This window comes from Parus major, chromosome 10 (assembly GCF_001522545.3).
Source record: "Parus major isolate Abel chromosome 10, Parus_major1.1, whole genome shotgun sequence".
In the NCBI taxonomy this organism is placed as follows: Eukaryota; Metazoa; Chordata; class Aves; order Passeriformes; family Paridae; genus Parus; species Parus major.
Genome location: NC_031779.1, coordinates 14,714,766 through 14,734,201, shown reverse-complemented (window position 1 = coordinate 14,734,201; position 19,436 = coordinate 14,714,766). Strand labels below are relative to the sequence as shown.

The window sequence follows — 19,436 nt, the reverse complement described above, 5'->3', positions numbered from 1 at the left end:
AGAGGTTTTTTCCTCCCTGTAAACATCAAATAATCCACCATGCCCAACTGACTCTAATATTATTCTAAAATAGGAGATATTGACAGCTCAAGCTACAAAAATAGATGAACAAACTAAAATATTCCCAAAAAGATCACGTAGTCTGAGCCACGGAGGGAAGAGCATTGTAAAGCTCAGAACAGTGTGTGGCCACACAGAGCTCACTATTTACTCCTGTATCTTAGGCTCTTTATATCCCCAAAATGCTGGGGCTCTCCTGTTTCAGACACCAGTGTGAACAGCACAGGGTGGATGAAGCCATACACAATTTTGTGAAGAGATTCAGAAGCCACATCACTTTTAATTCACATATACAAGAAATACACTTATTTAGACAAAATCACAACTAGAGCACATAGACCTATTTCTTTGCCACTATAAAGTATTCCTTAGTTTGGGATCATATCCTCTAAGTCAGTTCACGAGTTTTCTGGGCAGTTCATTATTTATTTGGAAATACCAAATGTTTCACTCCCTCTCTCTGATCTTGACTGGTCCCTTACATAAACTGTGCTGGTTCTGTGAGGCTTATATGGTCTGCCTTGATCAAATGGGACCTTTGCTTTTATTTCTAGACATCTCCCATTTCCCCAGTCTCTGCTGGGACAGAGCCCCACAAATCCATCACTGCCTTTTCTGCAGCAGCTGACCTCTAAAACTCAAAGATAAACTCTCGCCTTAACCCTGGAAGATGTGTGCCAGCCTTTCTGCAGAGGTGAATCTGCTTTCACAGGGACATTTCAAATCCATACTGCAATTTTGCACTCTGCAGTTTCAATCAGGATCCACCATCTGCCTATTTGAGAGTGCTATTACCCACAGCATCACACCGAGCATTACCAAAAGCATCTCACCACAGCCTGTGTTGCTGGAATTGGGTTATACATGGAAAGCATAAATGTCATCATAGAATATCCTGACTTGCAAGGGACTCACAAGGATCCTTGAGTCCAGCTCCTGCATGGGACAACCCTGAGAACCACACCACGATGTTTGTACAACAGATCATCAGCCCACACGTTTGCACAGGGCCCAACTGCACAAATTACCTGCCACAGCCTCCCCTCGGCACAGGGAATCTCCTGCAAAGCATCACTGCCTCACAACTCACAGAAACCCCCCTGCTCACAGCTAAACGTGTTTACACAACTTGGCTAATATGACACAAGAGTCCCATGATGTTTCAAGCCTCATCTACTAATTGATTTAGTAAGTCACAGCCTAGAAAGTTCTTCCTGCACGTTACTGTAAAAGCTACCAGAACCTTCTGTGACACTGCACATACACATGGAGCTGTTTATGGCCTCTTGATCTGGTTTGCTCACTATTACTACCAGTCTTGTTTCAAAATTAAATCAGTCTTACCAAACACAAAGCTGCTTTTCCCCCATTCCTCTATTAAAGTCTTTTAATGATCCTTTCATGTTCCACTCTCTTTAGCTTGGCCTTTTTTGGCTGTTTCTGAAAAAGCTTCTCCTTAATCTCCAGAGCAACCACTTTCCCCTGAGCCCGCTTTGTTTCCAGTTCTGATTTTATACTCCCATGGTAGCGCTTACTCCTCACATATTTGTTTACAGAACAAAAGCCACCAGTCTTTAAAAGCACTATGGAGTGGAAAACACCCCTTTTAGGTAATTTCATTCTGCTGTGCCAATAACAACAGCTATCTCTAGTCAGTCCTACTGCAATGTGCAATTACTTTCTTGGAGTAAAAAGAAGCAAGATGGAACAAAGACATGCTTAAAATGTTACCTTCAGAAGATGATGTGGAAACACACAGAACAACTCAATTATGTGTTCAGACCTACATGGCACTGATGAAGTATGGACATTTCTGCAATTTGCTTTCCAATCAACCAAATTTGCACTAAGACAGGTTGACAAAGCTTGTTACACTAAGGAGAACGATAAACATTGCCAATTAAGGCATGCATAGATCACAAAACCTGTTTAAATCTGTGGGGTGTGGTGCAATGGGGGAAAAATAAACCACATCTTGTTCCCAGCCAACCATGATACATGTGGTAAAGGTAACTTACAGACAGCAGAGGGATGGCAACTTTTCCAAGGAAATCAGGGGGTTTATCTCCATCTTCATCAAACACTGTCACTTCCAGAACATCGTGAATGTCTTTAATAGGGCTGGAACAAAAAAGTGCAGACACATAAAAAATAATATTCAATACAAATGCACACAGTCTCCACAAAGATCTGAGACTACTGTTTTACTAATTAAGTTTGCATTACCTTGGGGTATGTAACTAGCATTTAATTAAATTCCCCCCAAAATGAATCAAGTGATGGGTATTCCCCAAGCTTTCCCCTCATGTTTCAGTTGCATAACTAGGTGAAGAAACTACCAGACAGGGACTTTTTTGATATTTTTTGTAGTGGTGATTCTATCAATGTTAAACTCAGCTCTCCAACAGAGAATGCTGGTGACTGGGAGAGGCCAAGGACTGAATTCAAACCCAAGTTTCATTGCATTAAAACTTGGTGACACACACAGGTATTGCAGAAAACCTGGATATAATGGGGGAGCTTTCTAGTGGTATTAAGAGTTCTAGCTGAAATGAACTCATCCACCCAAAACAATCCACAATGCTCCAAAATAAATCTAAATCATCAATATCTTTTAAGGAGCCTAATTATTTTTATATTTTTTTTAATGGACAAAAATCTAACGAGAGATGCGAGTGCCTGACTGGCTGTGTGGATTTGGTGCTTGGATTAGCCAGGCAACATTAGTGAGAAAGTTAGAGAGAGTCCATAGCTGACATTTCTGAGACCCACAGGAAGTACAGACACAAACTTTCTTTTGAAATAAAATAAATTTGGATTGTTATTGGATTTATTTTGCTGGCAGAACATCCGACAAGACTCATCTGCTGGCATAGTCTCAGAGAAAACAGCGATGAGTGGAAGCTTCTTGAGAACAAAGTATGAGAAAGGACTCTAAGGGAGAAGCATTCAGCTGTACCCCTGAATTAAACAGAAATCCAGCAAAGTATTTCTATTAAAGAAATCAGATAGTTTTTCTTGTGTTCTTATCCAGCCTAGTATTTATAAATGTTGCTTTAGCAAGAAGTTCATAATTTTCAAACTGTTCTTCCAGTGGACAGATGCAAATATCACAAATGCTTCACTGCCAGCCTTTGCACAGACTGCTGCAGCCTTGGGAGACATTTATCTCACTCACTTATTCACAAAAATCTTTGTCAGCATAAAGCAAGATTAAAAAATTGGGCTGCCTAAAAGCAATACCTAAATTATTAACTTTTATTATTAATAAAGTGAAAAAATAAAAGAATATCTTGATTTCCATAAAAATTTATGCATCTAATTTGGAGTGTGTTTGACTAGTTTAAATTCAGAAGTTATACCAAAACCAATGTGAGCTCTAATTCTCTGCTTACTTCAAATTAAACAAGGATTCTACCAAGATTCAATGAAACATATTTTATTTTAAGTTACGGAAAATGTAGGCGTGAGTATCTGGTCTCAGCTTTCTGTTACATTATCTCTTGGATCAAGCTATGACTCCATTATGTCTAGTCATGATTCTTCCTATAAATATCACAGTAATTTTTCTTTTAATGACTTCTATTAATAAACTCCATGCAAGAACTAGTAAAAAGTAAAAGGCTTTAATTAAGTTATATTTGAGATTTCTCCAACATCCTCTCTATGAAAAAAATTACATATCTTAAACTTGACCTTTGTATTTTCCCAAAGTCGATAGCTTTCCTAGCTAAGCTGATGGAGTTGCTGCATGGTTTCCAAAGTAATCCACTTACAATGTGAAAACTTTGTTCCACTCTGGATTGAGGTTCTTGTAAACAGTGTGTGTTTGAAGCATGTCGTTTCCCAGCTCCAAGACACAGAAAGGATCACTTTTGCCTAGAAAGAAAAAAAAAAAAAAAATATTAAGTGGATCACTTATGGTATTTAGTATGCAGACTCCTTCTTTGCAGTAGGGCTGAGGAAGTGATTGGCTAAATAAAATTAGATCCATTAAAGCAACTGCAAAGTGCCCTGTTCTGTTAGAATGACTTGCCAAAAAAACCAGTATCTCTGATCATCCCCAGTTCTGGAAACTCCAACATTTACCTGACAGCTCAGTCAGGGGGCTTCACTCTAACACCTGAAATCTGAGACTTTCAGTGACTCATCTCTCAGTCTTTACAGCAAGAAAGATCAGTTCATGTTGACAATCACTCAGATGCCCTTACCAAAGCAGCACCATTGCTCTGAGCCAGGGAAGGAGCAGTGCTGCAGTTACAATCCCTATTTTATCCTCTGCTTACAGCCTGTGGTCTTCTTCACTCGATGACAGGATTAAGCATCCACATCATGAGAAAAGAAGCGTGACACTGACTGAAATCAGAAGCATTTCTTCAATTAGTTCCATGTGAGCAAGTCCTTGAAGCTACAAAGGCTCTACACCATGCCACAGTTTAAACACAACCCAACATCAACTGGAGAATCCATGCATGATCCACGTACTGTACTTACAACAAACAAACAGAGCAAACCTCCCAAAACAAAACAGATAAACAACAAAAACCCAAACAAGCAAACTAAAAAAAACTCCTCTTCAAAGAAGGATGTCAACATGGAATCTATTAGATGAACATGTTTCCTAATGTATTTTTTGATCACTCATATTAAATGAATTTGTAGTTTTCCCAACTCTTTGCAGCTTAGCAGTTTCCTTTTTGAACAGAGTGGCCCCTTATCAGCATGTCTGGCTCAGTATCTGATTTAATCTCATCTCCAATGCCCATGTACAACTCAGCCACAGACACTCCAGCCTAAATTCTATGCAGGCAACTAAATATGTCAGTAATGCAGGGATTTAGATACCATACAAACAAGATATTTAAGCAAAAGCCATCCTTTTCTTAATCCTTATTTTCTGTATTATTAATGCAGAGCTTTTAAGGGTCTTACTCTCAGAAGTTTATAAACTAAACAGGAATCTTTTTAGTACATAAACAGTGGGTTATAACTAGTCAGTATTGGTGAAGTTTAAAGACCATGTGTATTACTGGAATCTATTTGTCTTCTCCTTTTCAGCTTACATGCCCATTCCCTGATAAGTGTGGAAAATGCATGTAGTCTTTCAGAGAAACTGCTTGAAATGCAAACTGGTATATGCCAAAAACAATCCCACTGTATAATTTGGTATTCTGAATGCTATTTTTTGGTCAGTGAGCAAATGCAGTGTTTGAGAAGAACTCTCATGCGTACACAGAAAACATCCAACAAAGCAGAAAAAGTCATTTCCACGTCAACAGAACTATTATCTAGGAATATAAAAGTATGGAAGGTTTAAGCTGGGCTAGCTGTGGCTGAAGAGCTTCTACATATATGATACAGCTGTCTGGAAACCAGCCCAAAAATTTATGTCCAAGAGTAAAATATGGATTTTCAGAGGAACTGTTCAAAACCAAAGCAGATAGTGCGTGTTTTCTGATCATTATTATTACAGCAGGCTAAAAACTTGCAATTAAAATCTATGATGACAACATACAAGCAACTGACAGAAATCCCAATCACACCAAAATGCAATCTTTGCTGTGGGAATGAGGTATAAGGTGGCATTACACTCATCACACCCACAGGTCTGCAGGACTTGGGGGATGTAAGACTGGTGCCTGCTATGGGAAGGGACAGGGAGGGAACACTACCTGCTCACACTGCTCCTCTATTAACCCTTGGAAATCTTTGTACCTCTGATTCCCTCTGTGATTTTCCCTTTATTAGATTTTTAGCTGGGACTTTGAATTTACTTTTATCAATAACAATAAATCTGAGCAGTCTCCTTGGCAATGCAGGAAATATGGCACTGCTCTAGGAGGGCTCTATTATGGAAGCCCATAATTGCTGCACTAATCATTTATGAATGGCTCAGAACAGATAATTAATCTTTATGTCTCTCATTTCATGATCAGAAATTATGCTATTTTTACCTAAAATGGCTGCATCCTTTTGCAATTTGGTGGGTCTATTACAGCATAATACTAGGATATTTTCAGCACTGCCATTGAAAAACAATTTGTCATTTGCTTCATGAATCAGGCTCAAAGCCTGGGTTATTTTGAATATAATGACAGACTGAGTAACCTTTTACTTAAGCAGAATTTCATTCTGTGCTATGCACAAGGAATGTGTGTCACATACTCTGTATGAAAAGTCTTTGAATTGCAGAATCAAGAACCTGCGTGTCTTTTCCAATGTTCATTATCCACCCACATGCTCCTGTTTGAGTACTGAGGGAGAGGGGGCCAAATCCATCACTGATGCAACTGCTTTAGCATCAGCAAAGTTTTCCAGAGGGTAAATAACCTTTTGGGCTCAGCTCTTTCCATGAATTCTGTCCATATTCACATATTTCTAGATGGAACTTTTGGCACGTGGCAAAGCTGGGGCTGCTCTGCTGTGCTGCACTTATTAAATCCAATTAGTCAGCAAGGTGCAAGTTACACTCCTAATCCCATATGGACCTACACATTATGTCAATTTAGATATGGATTTCTTTACAAGTTACCTTTCATTATTGACAGCTTTTGGTGTGGTGTTTTTTGGTTGGTTTTTTTTTTTCAAATTAAGTTCTTCAATTCCTTAAAATACTGCTCTCTGCTGTGAGCATTTTTTTTCCAATTCAGGGTTAAGCAGTGAGTTGAATATAGCCCTAAAATAGTACCATGATTAATCATGGGCTTTCTCCTTTGCTCCTTTCTTTAGGAGCAGCATTCTCTTATGTAACAATGCCTCCACAAATGTAACAATTCCTCCACAAAGGAATGGGGCAAAAATGTTTTCCCTCTACCATCTTTCCTGCCTTTATCAATAAGTTATCTTAAAAAAATGAGTGTGTCAGCAAATACACAACACACAATGCTGTGCCTATGAATTATGAGCTGCTGTGAGATAGGGAGGGGAATTAAAAGGTCTCCAGAATCCTGGAGATGATGATAATAAAAATAATAATATCCAGGCAGTTGCTACAGAGAAGTATCAACCTCCTAGACTTTCCCCAGAGGTACAATATAAAGTTGTGGTTTTAAAAGGTGTTAGTGTCCACTGCTGTCAGGACCAAGCACAACCTAAGGAACAGCTCAGTGGAAAATCCATACTTTTCATGGAGTAAGAGCACCAAAAAGGTCATCCCAAACTGAAGCCTCAAATAAGCTCCAAGAGAAAGCATCTCAAGCCAGCCCCATTTCTGACAAGCTTTCTGTCTCTTTCAGGTGACAGCCTGCAGCATCACCCAAACCCACACACCACATCACACCCCCCAAAATCTTTCAGTCTTGTTCCAAACTCACAAGACACCTGACAGAGATGGAGAACCTTTGCTTTGCAGGTGCTTTGCAGGCACCATCACTTTGTATCAACTCTTATTTTTTACATATTCCTGGTGGAAAAAACACTTAGCATGATGTGCTGTTGTAAAGTTATCTGTCAGATTGCTCAGGTCTAATGGGAAATTAAAATCTCCATCCACTGGACCTTCCCACATACTTTTGGCAGTCAAAGCCATTTGGTATCTCAGTTCCCTGAGGCAGGTTTCACTGCTGGAGAGATGAATGGGATGATTTACTTCTCCTTGATCAACTGACAGTTCTGCACAAAGTCTATCATTTGCAATATATTACAGCATCAAATAATCCAAAACAGAAACAAAATACCTGAAAAGTCTGCTGCCATCAGGTCCACTGCCTTTAAAACTTTGACTTGTAAGAAGCCAATGTCCTTTATGTCACGAAAGGAATTCTTTACACACTGCAAGGAGAAAAGTGCAAAGATGTATTTTGCTTGCAATTCAGTAAGAAACAGAGACTATTGGACCAGTAAACAACTCATCAGAAAATTGGTTAGGTTGGAAGCAACTTCTGAGATCATCAAGTTCAACAATTAACCCAGCACTGCCACACCCACCCCTAAACCGTGTTCCTAAAAGCTACATCTACCCATCTTTTAAATACCTCCAGCATCGATGACTCAACCACTTCCCTGGGCAGCCTCTTCCAAAGTCAAAAACCCTTTTGGTGAAGATATGTTTCCTAATTTCCAATCTAAACCTCCCCTGGCACAACTTGTGATACATTTATTCTTTCCTGACCAGCTTTTGAGGACATGGAAGCCATCTACATCAAACAAAGCTTTATTTCCCAACATTTGAAAGTCTAGAAAATAACCTCCCTAAAGAATGGAATAAAGCTAAGTATATTATTATCTTTTCACGATATTCAGTGTTTCATTCCCCATGAAAACCTCCTAATACAATTCAAGTTTGCAAAGAACAGCATCAGTAAAAAACTCAGCAAATACAAATAGCCAAATTTCTTGGGTGTATCTGTCCTGTAAATCTTGTTATTTGAAATGCAGCTACTCCATTTAATAGTTTTCTTCGGTAGGGGACATGACTGGAGAAATTCTTTTTTTTTCCCTGCAATTTGGACTATTTAAAAAAAAAGAAAACAAAACAAAATGAAAAAAAAAAAGAAAGGCAAACTCACATAACGCTGAGAAATCTGCTGCCGTTCATTGGGGTCTCCCAAAGGACAGACACACAGATCAGAGATAGACACTCCTGTACATGGGGCAACAGCAATCAGCATCAGCAGGGACCCTGGATGTCTTTCCAGAGGCAGCTCCAAGCAGTTGGTCTGCTTTGTTGGCAGGGCAGTAATGTCAACGTGGCACCTGGAACAACATTGCCAAAGGTTAATAAGGAAAAGGAGATGGTAAAAAAAGAAATAATAAAGCAATGTTTATATTGATTTCAGCAGCAAGCAGGGACCAAAACTTATTGCTTCTTCAGGATATAAAGAGTGGGGAAAAAAAACAATCATCCCAAAATTAAACATGGGAAAACCAATTAGGCAGATTCTACTGCACTTACTGTCAGAATTTGCTTTCTGGTCTGTCTACTGGTAAGGGGAGGTAAAAGGTTTGGGCTGCAAGTGCAGGAGGAAAACTTAACTCTGGCCTGCCTCACTTCCCATCTAAAATCCCCCAGTGTTTTGTGATGGATTTGAAACACAATTTTATTTCACCTGGAGGAAAAGAAAAGGGGCAAATGCAAAATTTAAAACATTAGCCTAAAATAGATTCGTTTCTTTAAAGCCACATACTCCATTTTATGCTACATTATACTGTATGCCCCAATCTCTTTTACAAGCCTTACTAGAGTTACATTTTCAGTGTACTGTTATATTTCCCAAAGGGAAAGATTGTCTTAAAAGTCACCCCCCACCCATTCTTTGCACGTAATATGTATCATTAACCTGATGCTTCTCCCAAAAATAAAAATAAAGAGGATAAAAGAGAAACATTCATAAAAAGACAACAATAAAATATGAGTATGGGCTACAGCAGAGAGATCACCAGGCAGCCAGTTACACACAAAGGGAGTGGTTAAATGTAACAAAATGTCTAATCACTTGGCTCAGCTAAATTCCTTCTATTTAGAAGTCCAGTAAATGGAGTGGAACTTTCTTGAACCTCCGTGGGGCTTGGCTTGTAAGAACAGGCTGAATAAAAATTACAGATGAAAAAGGGTAAAAAACAAAGCAAAATAAAATAAAACAAACAAAACAATAATAATAAAAAAAAAAGTAAAAGGAGAAGGTTTGCTGCCACACTGCAAGAGGAGGAACATTCCTCAAAGGGACAGGCAGTGGATGATGGAGAGTGAGGGGTTTTGCTTCACTTAATGCCTGCCGACAAGTTTTTATTTAAACTAAACTTGTTAAGGTGTTGTCTTAATAAGCTAAAATTCCACTGGGTTCCCCCCAGGTGGACTTCTTCTGGGGAAATGGTGCATGTAGTGTTCCTGATTGATCCCATTCCAGTAGTAGAGCTGGAGCAGTTTATGCCCATCTGCTATAAATTGCATGCTTTCCGCTTCTTAACAGCCTATTTTCTGTGAATGCTAAAGGGGGAGAAAAAAAAAGGAAAGGAAAAAAAATCTCAAAACATTTCAGCCTGAGAGCCCAAGAAGCTGTGTTATGAAGTAAAAGCCACTGCTCTGACGAGTTTCTGAGTTGTCCAGTAGCTGCGTGTATTAAAACACAACTCCTTAAGCTTCCTCTGACCACAATCAACCAGAATGACTTTGCCTTAAGTGGGCTCTTTTCTCTCCACTGCTCTAGAGGTACAACAGGTTTCAAGTTTACTCTTATTAACTGCTTTCAAGTGTTTTGAAAGAGAAGGAAAATAAACCAGGCAGAGTACCAAGACGGCTGGGCGCGTAGGCTGCCTCTCAACACCATTTCCAAGTGTGAGAGGTTGCATTTAAAGCTCATTGCTACGCCTAGACTCTTCAGAAAAATATGACAGGAAAAGTTACAGCAGGAAGGAAAACAAAACAACAACAAAGAGAGAGAAAAAGACCTTATTTCTTTCTGAGAAAAAGCCCTTATCACTTCCATACTGGAGGTCAACATCACCTTGGCTGCATTAACGCCGCTGATGTCTCAGGCTGCAGCAGTTTCACTGATACTTTGGGTATCAGCACAAAAAGGGGGGATGTATCCTTATCCTGGAGTTTAGTTTTTTGGGTTTGTTTGTTGTTTTTTTTTCCCAGATGCAGAAAGTGAAGGAAGGAGAGGGGAAATCTCAAGGTCACCCAGCTGGTCTGTGATTCAGCTGGCAACAGAGGCCATGTCTCCCACACCAGCATTGCATACACCACCCACTCAACGCAGGCCACAACTGGGAAAAGCTCCAGTTGCTTTTTATGTTTAAAACTTTCCACGGAGTAAGACAGAAAACACAACTAGTTCAGACAACAGTGCATCTCCCACCAATAGATAACCTCAAACTCTACCATGTGTCAAGGGCAAAGTTAAATATAATTCTATCTTCTTTAGCAAATTGGAATTGTTTCTCCTCTTAAAATAATTTGATTTGCATAAGGTTAAAGAAAAGATGGAGTATAAGGGTGTGGGGGTTGAGGGATGCACATGTGGAGAGGAAAACAGCAGGAGGTGGAGTGTAAGTATTTCTTCCTCAAATCATGTCTGATTTCTGTGCAAACTAACTTTCCTTAAAACATCTGTGTTCACTCAAGGTAGGCCTGTATTTTCTTGTGAGGAGCAGAAAAGAAAATCCACATTTGCTCTGGCAAAAGGCTTAAGAAAAAACAAAAAAAGACAATCTGTTTAATTTAGGTTATACAACAAAATTGACCAGACTGCAGAGAATGCAGCTTGGTAAAACAATTAGACATTCAATTTAGTATATAAATTCAGCAATTTCCACACTAACACTTCTACACTATTAAAACGAGTCTAATGACTTCCCTCATTCTCTTGAAACAGAAACTCTTCCTTCTTTCCCAGCTTTCTATCTGCAAGATCTTATTACAGATAATTATTTTACAGGAAAGCAGTAAGAGACTATTGTGATGGGCACAGAATCAAACTAATGGAGGTAATCCACTTTTGTTTAAAATCGCCTGCTCTGAATGCAAAGGGCAAAACTCTCAGAACATTTGTATTTTAGGTGATACAAATGATCTCCTGAGTTAAATTCTCGACAGTAATCCTATCTTAGGATAGCTCTGCTTGTTGTCATCTTTTGCTATGCAACATATTAAATTCAGACATAATCTTTCACACAAGTGGCTACACACACAATCTATAGGGGCTTCAGTTCTGTAAGTTAAGAATACATTGTGCACACAACTGTATCACTCTTCTTTCTTTTAACACATTTAATTCAATTAATTAAATTCTTTCCTTCCTCCCCCTGATCAGTATTGAGGTCTACACCTCTATATTAGCCTCTAATCCTGCACAGATTTAGTTTTCATTTAAGAATGTTCTTCTGACTTGAAGCCCTCACCTGTAGCTTCCTTTTACCCCATTTTTTTTCTTTTTGCAGAGAAATATTACTTGAAACACTACACAGTAAGTTTGGGATTGAAATATTTATCAGGAAATCACATGTTAAAATTTCACTAAAAGGTGCTGAGGTTAGCTTCTTCCTAGCCATGGAGTTATATTTTATTTTCCCATTCACAGTTAATCAAATTATGACAGGAATCTTTAAATATATATAAATACATACAAAACAATCTGTACACAACAGTGCCATTTTACCTCCTGCAGACTTCTTGAAAGCCCTTCACAAAAGAGAACAAAATCACCAGAGAGTACAGAAAGATGTATCTATGATTAATACCTGAAATTTCAAATGCCACAAGTGTCAGGGAAACAATTAATAAGATCTTATTGTGACAGTGGACAAATTTTGGTTTTCTTCTGATTCATCTTACAGACTGATAAGATTTAAGTGCAGGTTTTGGTTGCAGCCATAATGGGGATTTTACTGCTCCATCCCAACAGCACAGCCTTTAAAACACAGGTTGTTTCTTATTGCAAAGACAGTTTCCTGGAGGCATTCATCATAAAGATATTGGATGCACTCCAGTCTCAGAGCTCATGGTCTTAAGTTTAGCAATTTTTGTAGAATCTCTTTCTTGAGGTAAAAATGTGAAGGAAAACCCTTCAACATTCTGCAGCATCTCTTTTTCCAGAATATATCTCCTAATGCAGAAACACTCTCTAACAACCTGGCATAAACAATTTAACTCTGCCTGGACAAATTCTGCACACGTTAACACCTTTGTTTATTCATATACATTAACATCTTCTCCTGTTTATAGCATGCCTCTTATCCCACAGGACACAAAAAGCACTCAATAAACATTACTAACAGTCCTGTGCAGACTAAGTAGAGGGATTATTTCACCCAGCACCAAAATGCAGCCAGCCCTCAGTGTCAGAGCTGCGGGATTTTAAGTGAGGAAGAGTAAATTGGACCCAGCTGAAACTGTAAGGAGACTGCAGGTAGGCTGAATGTAATAATTTAGCTTGTGATATGCACTGACAGTGAGGGTTTGTTTTGTGATAGAAGGGTGACATGAAATGTTTCCTCACTAATTCAGAAGCAGACAAACACCCCAGGTGTTTGTGTTCAGCACCAGAAGTCCAAGGCAATCCTTATTCTGCATGTTCCATGTTTCTACAGACACTTCAGGTCCTATTTCAAAAACAGTATTTTACCTTGAAAACAAATTATGCCTGGGAGAAGAACAATATTCCAGACTCTTAAGTCATCTGTACTATCTGAAATCCTGGGTCTAAAGGAATTAATAGGAATCTTTATGTCACAAAAGGTCTGCAGTCAGGATTATCAGATTTGACTCCACTGTGAGCACCTCCAACTTCATTTAAACATTAAAAACATGCATATATTTAAAGGTTTAACCAACACAGTTGGAGGTTGAACAGGCTGGAAGGGACCATAATGAATTCCAACTCTATTCATAAATTGACCACAAAATTATTAAGTCAGATCCAGAAAATTTTTCTTTTTCCTTAAAGCCATGCAAATTATTTGATGGCAGTTGGCTGCACTGCTGTGTGTAATGACCGAATATAACCCACAAAGAATATTTCTTACAATGATGTTGTGAAATCCAGAAATCTCAAAACTCAACTTGGAAATCATGGAGACAATAAACATGGCACCTCATAATGCTGTTTTTCCAACAGAATCTTTTTCCAGATTAGACTGCATTTGAACCCTTCATAAAATATTATTTATAGGGTGTCAAAAAGTTTCTACACTGTAAAAACAATACCTGTTATTATGCACTTAGTGTTTACCTATTCTTGCAATTGCTCTTCAAAAACTAGTGTATTTTTTCCCTTTTTGATGCTACAGCCAATTTGCTGTGCTTAAGACAACAAAAGCAAAAACATTTTCTCCATATAGTCATCAAAAATAAATTTAAACATAGAATCACAGAGTTGTTTGGGTTGGAAGGGATTTTGAAGATCATCTTGTTCCACTCCCCCTGCCACTGCAGGGACACCTTCCAGTAGACCAGGCTGCTCAGGGTCCCATCCAACCTGGCCTTGAACACTTCCAGGGATTTACCCTTAAAGATTTACCTTTACTTCATGGTAAATCTAGCACACAGACCTCACCAGTGCTGAACAGAGTAAGCATTTCACTGGTAGCTTTTGCCACACTAAACACCACCTGCCAGAAAGCAGTAGGAAAAAAGTAGGGGGGAAGCTTAGGGAAAAATTAAAATAAAGGGGAAAACCTAAGGAAGGATTGCTCCAGCATCAGAGACTGACCTGAGGCAAGCTGCAAACAGCTCTTTATTTCTTAACTCTAAACAGAATATCAGAAGTAATGGAAGTAAGTGTGAGAATGGAAGGAACAGATTCATCTTCAGCCACTTCTCCATGTGATGAGCAAGAGCACTCAGCCAGAAAGAATTTCCTGCTCTGCAAAACCACAAACATTTGTAGAGCCAAAGGGCATTGTTCTTCTCAGTGAATAGTCTCAAACTATTTGAATGCCTAAAGTAAGGGAATGTTCTTCTGAGTTACTGTTATTTAGTCAGCACATTGTGAAACCCCAGCCAGGTGAGAGCAGCAAGCAACTGCAGGCAGGGTCCCACCCTCAGGAAATTTAGAGTTGTGGCAATGATCCTGCCAGCAGAAGAGCATGGACACAGCAAAGAGGGTGTCCAGTCAAGTGAATGGTTCCTGGTGCTGCTAAATGTACCCAACAGCACAGATGTTGTCTGGGGAGATGGGTCCACAGGATAATGCTGAAAGCCAAAGGAAGAGAGAGGCACTACTAAGAATAAAACACTACAAATTCAGATAGAGTTGAATGGAATTAAAGAATCTTAGAAGAAAACAACATCAAAGTGCAAACAGAAGAAAAGGGCATCACTCTCAAAGGAGCACAAAATCCCTGGGCTGCCAACAGCAAACCATATAAAGATGTGCAGCAATATCATCACAAAAATACAGAAGAATCCTGCCTCTTGATCCCATTGAGCTCCCACAAGATTTTGGGGTTTAGAGGCAGCTTGAGTGTCTCTGCATTCAGATTTTGGCTAAGCAATTACCCATTAATAGGTTTTAATAAACATAATGTAAACATAACCTGGACATGACTGGAATAAGGACAGAAAAATGCATTATGATGCCAGTAATGAAAACAAATTGATTAGTTTAAAAAAATAAAATCAAAATAACTTTATTTTTACTGCTTAACCCATTCTCTCCCCCACAAAAAAAATAAAATCTAACTCAAATCCAACTTACGTTCCCAAAAGCTCCTCGTGCTTTTTGTTATCCTTTCTCCACACCTCAATGTCCAATATATCCTTCCTGTCAGAGAAGTAGTGAAAATCAAACTGTTCCCTCCACTGAGGATTTGCACTCTTACACAGTGTCTAGAAAACATGCAGTTATAATATTTACTTTTCTTAAACAGTACTTATTTTCACAGTAAAACAAAAAGAAAAAAAGAAATCAATTCTACAGAAAAAAGGCTGGATGTTAGAGCATCATGTACTAATGTCATTCCAACCAAAACTCCCCAGCCCATCACACATCGTCTCACCTTTCTAAATATTCTCTTTCCTCCCTCTCAATAACAATAAATATACAGAATGAATGGCTGGGAAAATTCAGAAATACAAGGTAGACCCCACCAGCTCCATTTCCAGTGGGCTGTGGTCATCATTCACCATCACACACTGGAAGAAATCAGGAGTAACCCTTTTGAAGATTATCACCTGGAAACAGGTTTGAATGAACTAAGGAACCCAAAGAAGCATTTTTTCACCCTCCTGTGTAAAGCAAACAGCTCAGCCTTGCAGATTCACATCTTTGGGCCATTAAAGAGACACATAAAAAGGGACTGTGACAGGAATAACATCTACTTATTCTAAAGTAACTAAACCATTTGTTATTTTTCAAAACTATTTTTCTAAATGAAAAACATATCATGACCTTGGTGTGAGGTCTGAAGTGAGGGACAGAGTGCAGGTTTCAGATGCGCCTACATCCAAACGTTATGTTCTGTGAACTTGCTCTGTACATTTTGTACAGGAGGAGGTTTGTTTTCTCCTCCTCTGCACTTCCAGTTCATGACATGCAGAGCTCCTGCTCTCTCAAAAGAGTATTATTTTAATTATACCCTTTCTTCTTATTAGACTTTCCAGATGAAATGTGGTTTTTTTGGGAACCCCATTCATTTCTTGGATCCTTATATAACTGAACTGTGTACAGATAAACACAGCCTAGAAGAATAAAAATTAGTATCAAAACTGTGGAACATTTTATCTGTTTGGGGGGGCAAGTTCTGCAGTATGTAACATATTTTTCAAGAAAAGTACTTTAAAAGGATATTAATTCCCCTGCACTGGAAACCATTTCAGGTCTACTTTTCCAGCAGATCTAACCACTGCAAGCTCAACTTCTGTATTGGCAGAGAATAAAACACACGTGTGATGCATGTAGCTTTATTTCATTTCATATTAATGTCAAATATCCATCAACATGATGAGTATGTTAAATGCACAAAACACTGATAACACACAATATTTCTAACTTGCTCTTTCTCTACTGGCATGAAAACAGAGCAAAATGTTAATGCTTCTGGTCTGGTCTCCTGGTTTTGAATTCACTTATCTAAAAGATATCAAGAATAGTTCCATCTGAGGTAGCAACACTGGTAAAAGAAACACCAAGCACCTTATTGACTTCAGACAACTTAAGGAAATCCTTAATACTTACCTTGCTCTTGTATCTTTGATCTCCCAGTTTGAGGAGAATAAAAATCTCTGCCAAGCCCCCTCTGGGCAAGTTCTTCCCCTCCAAGAGGGTGATGGTGACCAGCCCGTTCCACAGCTGGTTCTTGCGCAGAGACTCCGAGAGCCGCATGTTCCGCATGAAACTCGACTGAAAAGCAAGGCAGCAACACAAAATGTGTCAAGACCCAAACACATTTTCATGCTCATGTTAACTGTGCTATGAAAGCACACCAGGAGTGAGAGAGATGCTTCCCTAACAGTGAGCAGGCAATGGAAGGCAGTAGGATGTTATGGATTTTCTTCCTGACTGTACTACAGTCCCTGTGAAGGGATGATGCTCAATGTCACAGCAAAAACAGCAGGGTTCACTTAAAACCACCAGAGAAATCACCTTCAGCTACCCTGGCAAGAGCAGACCTCGAGCACTGAGAGCAATCTGGTACCTTGGCTCAGGGAAAGGCACAGGATTGCAATGGGGAACGGAAGAGGGGAGAAACTAAACTTGAAAACGTCTCCAGCTACGTCCATAAAACGCAGGTCTGTCCTGTCTGGAGAGGCAGCCCAGGTCCACAAAGCCCACGGCCAGGTGAAAGGCTGAGCAGCATCTTCCACCTCCTCCATCACTCAGCCACCCACTGCCCGCCTTAGCTCTTTGCCCGCTGCCTTTGCTGTTCCTGCTTCCAGAAACTGAGCCCACGAATCAAAAATACTGATGCCTGCTGAAAAAACACTGACACCACCAGGCTCTTTATCTGGAGTTATGGTTACCTGGTAGCCACATTTGTTACCTTCGCAGCTTCATCTCGCACAGCACGGCTGCGCTAACAGTTTGCTAACTGGCAATATTTTATTGGACAGAGGATGATTAAATAGGCCTTTATTTGGGGGGAGTGAGCTGGAAACATTAAAACTCAAGGCTATACTCTTCTTCCTGCAGTAAAAATCCTGCCATATTTTATTCTCCTGAAGCAACTTTTAACTCGCCACACTTTGGAGCTTCAATCATGTCATGTACAGGTGGGAGCGAGACGGAGGAGAAGATTTCACAAGTCACTTTAAAACAGGACGTGTTAGCTTTAAAAGCAAGTAAGAAATGTTGTTGCTAAATAAAACGATTGCAAAAGCACCTGATGTCTGAAGATTACTTTTTATGGATCAATTACCCAGCAACAAAATTCTTAAATCATAGGTGGTGAACTCACAAAATTTTTACTTGCTTTTTACTGGTTAAAATACCGAATTCTGAATCCCACAAGCATATTAATATACTTCTATTTAAACACCCCGTTTGGCTTTCCTGGCACAATGGGTAAAAATTCCTACCTTTAAAAAGAAAACGAGATTTTGATTCATAAATCCAGCTGCAATGTAATTTCTTTTCTCTCTCTTTTTTTTTCTTTTTTTTTTAAAGTTCGTCTTTTGGGCCAAAAAGCTAAAGCATGACTGTTCCCATGGACATACTTCAAAGTCCCAGCAGATATACTCCTCCCTAAACACTGCAACTATTTCAAAATCCTTTTTATAAAAAAGGGAGTAATGTCCACAAGGGATCAAAGGGCATTCTACAGTCTGGCAATCGCCTTAGAAAAATGGCAGTGCTTCCATGAAATATGCCCTAAAATAATTTTGCAGCTTGGTATGTCCTAATTTCGAATTGGATGTTTATCTTGGAAAGGCTTCTATCTAACTTGTCCATAAAACAGCTCCACTTAGCTCTATGAGCCCTGTGAAAATGGAATCCAAAGCTGGCTATTAAGGGGGCCTGGAGATTGCTTCCATATGGCGTAACAGCATGGGAGTGGAGGGCTAAGGCCTACAGCAGGCGCTGCTTGGCTTGAGCTCCCCATCTATCCATGGACACTCATTGCATTACACCATAACATCTGGATTATTGCTTGTAATGTCCCTGGGAAATATCCACTTCCCATCAAAGCCTTTATCTATCTCGCTTGTACTTTGAACATTTTAGTATTTAACATAGTCATGTTTGATGTGATGTACTCGCTGCTTTAGGAGCAAGGATTTTTCCCTCCCCCTCCTGCTCCTTCCTCAGAGGAGGAAGAGGTATTTGATGTTAGTTCACAAAAAAAAAATAAAAAGTAAAGGAAAAAAAAAAAGGCAGATGAAGTTTATTATCCACGTTACAATTTCTTTTAAAAACAAAGCATCCAGCTCTCTTCAAAGCTTCCAGGCTGAACACAAAAGACAGTTGTTATCACTCAGTTTTCGAATCAAACTTGGATTCTTTTCTTTTTTTCATCCAGGCCAGTATTTTAGGGATTCACTCAGCACTGGGGACCTTCCTAGCCCAGCTCTACAGCACACATAACCCCACCCTTGTAGCTGCTGACTTGACAGTTCAAAGGACTTTTGGGAGGTACCCAAACCAGCCTGGATCCCACACAGCCCCAGGAAAAATCAGCACCTGCACTCAGCATTACTGGAACACATTGCAATGCGCCAACCTTGACCTCCCAAAACAGGTGGTCCCAAGCAAAGAGCCTTCTGCACCCCCTTCTCTGGCTGTGCAGCTGCAGGAGCGCCCTGAGCTCCTCTCAGAAGAGGGGTGTGCTGCTCTCCAGCCACAAGGACCTGCAGGAGATCCAGCATCACCTGAGAGCATCCCACTGCAGAGTGGAGCCAAGATGTTTGCAACTGGTTTTGGGCACGGTGCTGACCTGCAGCAGCTCCACACAGACCCCACGAGTGCCCCCAGCTTCCCACCACCCCCCGTCCAGCCCTG

General features: G+C 39.7%; 1 protein-coding gene across 1 annotated transcript in view; it reads right to left on the bottom strand.

The window, feature by feature from the left end:
• MCTP2 (multiple C2 and transmembrane domain containing 2) overlaps positions 1-19,436 on the bottom strand; it is a 117,768-nt gene that overhangs the window by 54,885 nt on the left and 43,447 nt on the right. The window contains exons 9-14 of the mRNA XM_015639417.3: positions 16,677-16,841; positions 15,198-15,328; positions 8,568-8,754; positions 7,737-7,830; positions 3,837-3,939; positions 2,079-2,181 (exon numbers count right to left, since the gene is read on the bottom strand). Coding sequence (XP_015494903.1) covers positions 2,079-2,181; positions 3,837-3,939; positions 7,737-7,830; positions 8,568-8,754; positions 15,198-15,328; positions 16,677-16,841 — 783 coding nt within the window. The remainder of the gene's footprint in view (positions 1-2,078; positions 2,182-3,836; positions 3,940-7,736; positions 7,831-8,567; positions 8,755-15,197; positions 15,329-16,676; positions 16,842-19,436) is intronic.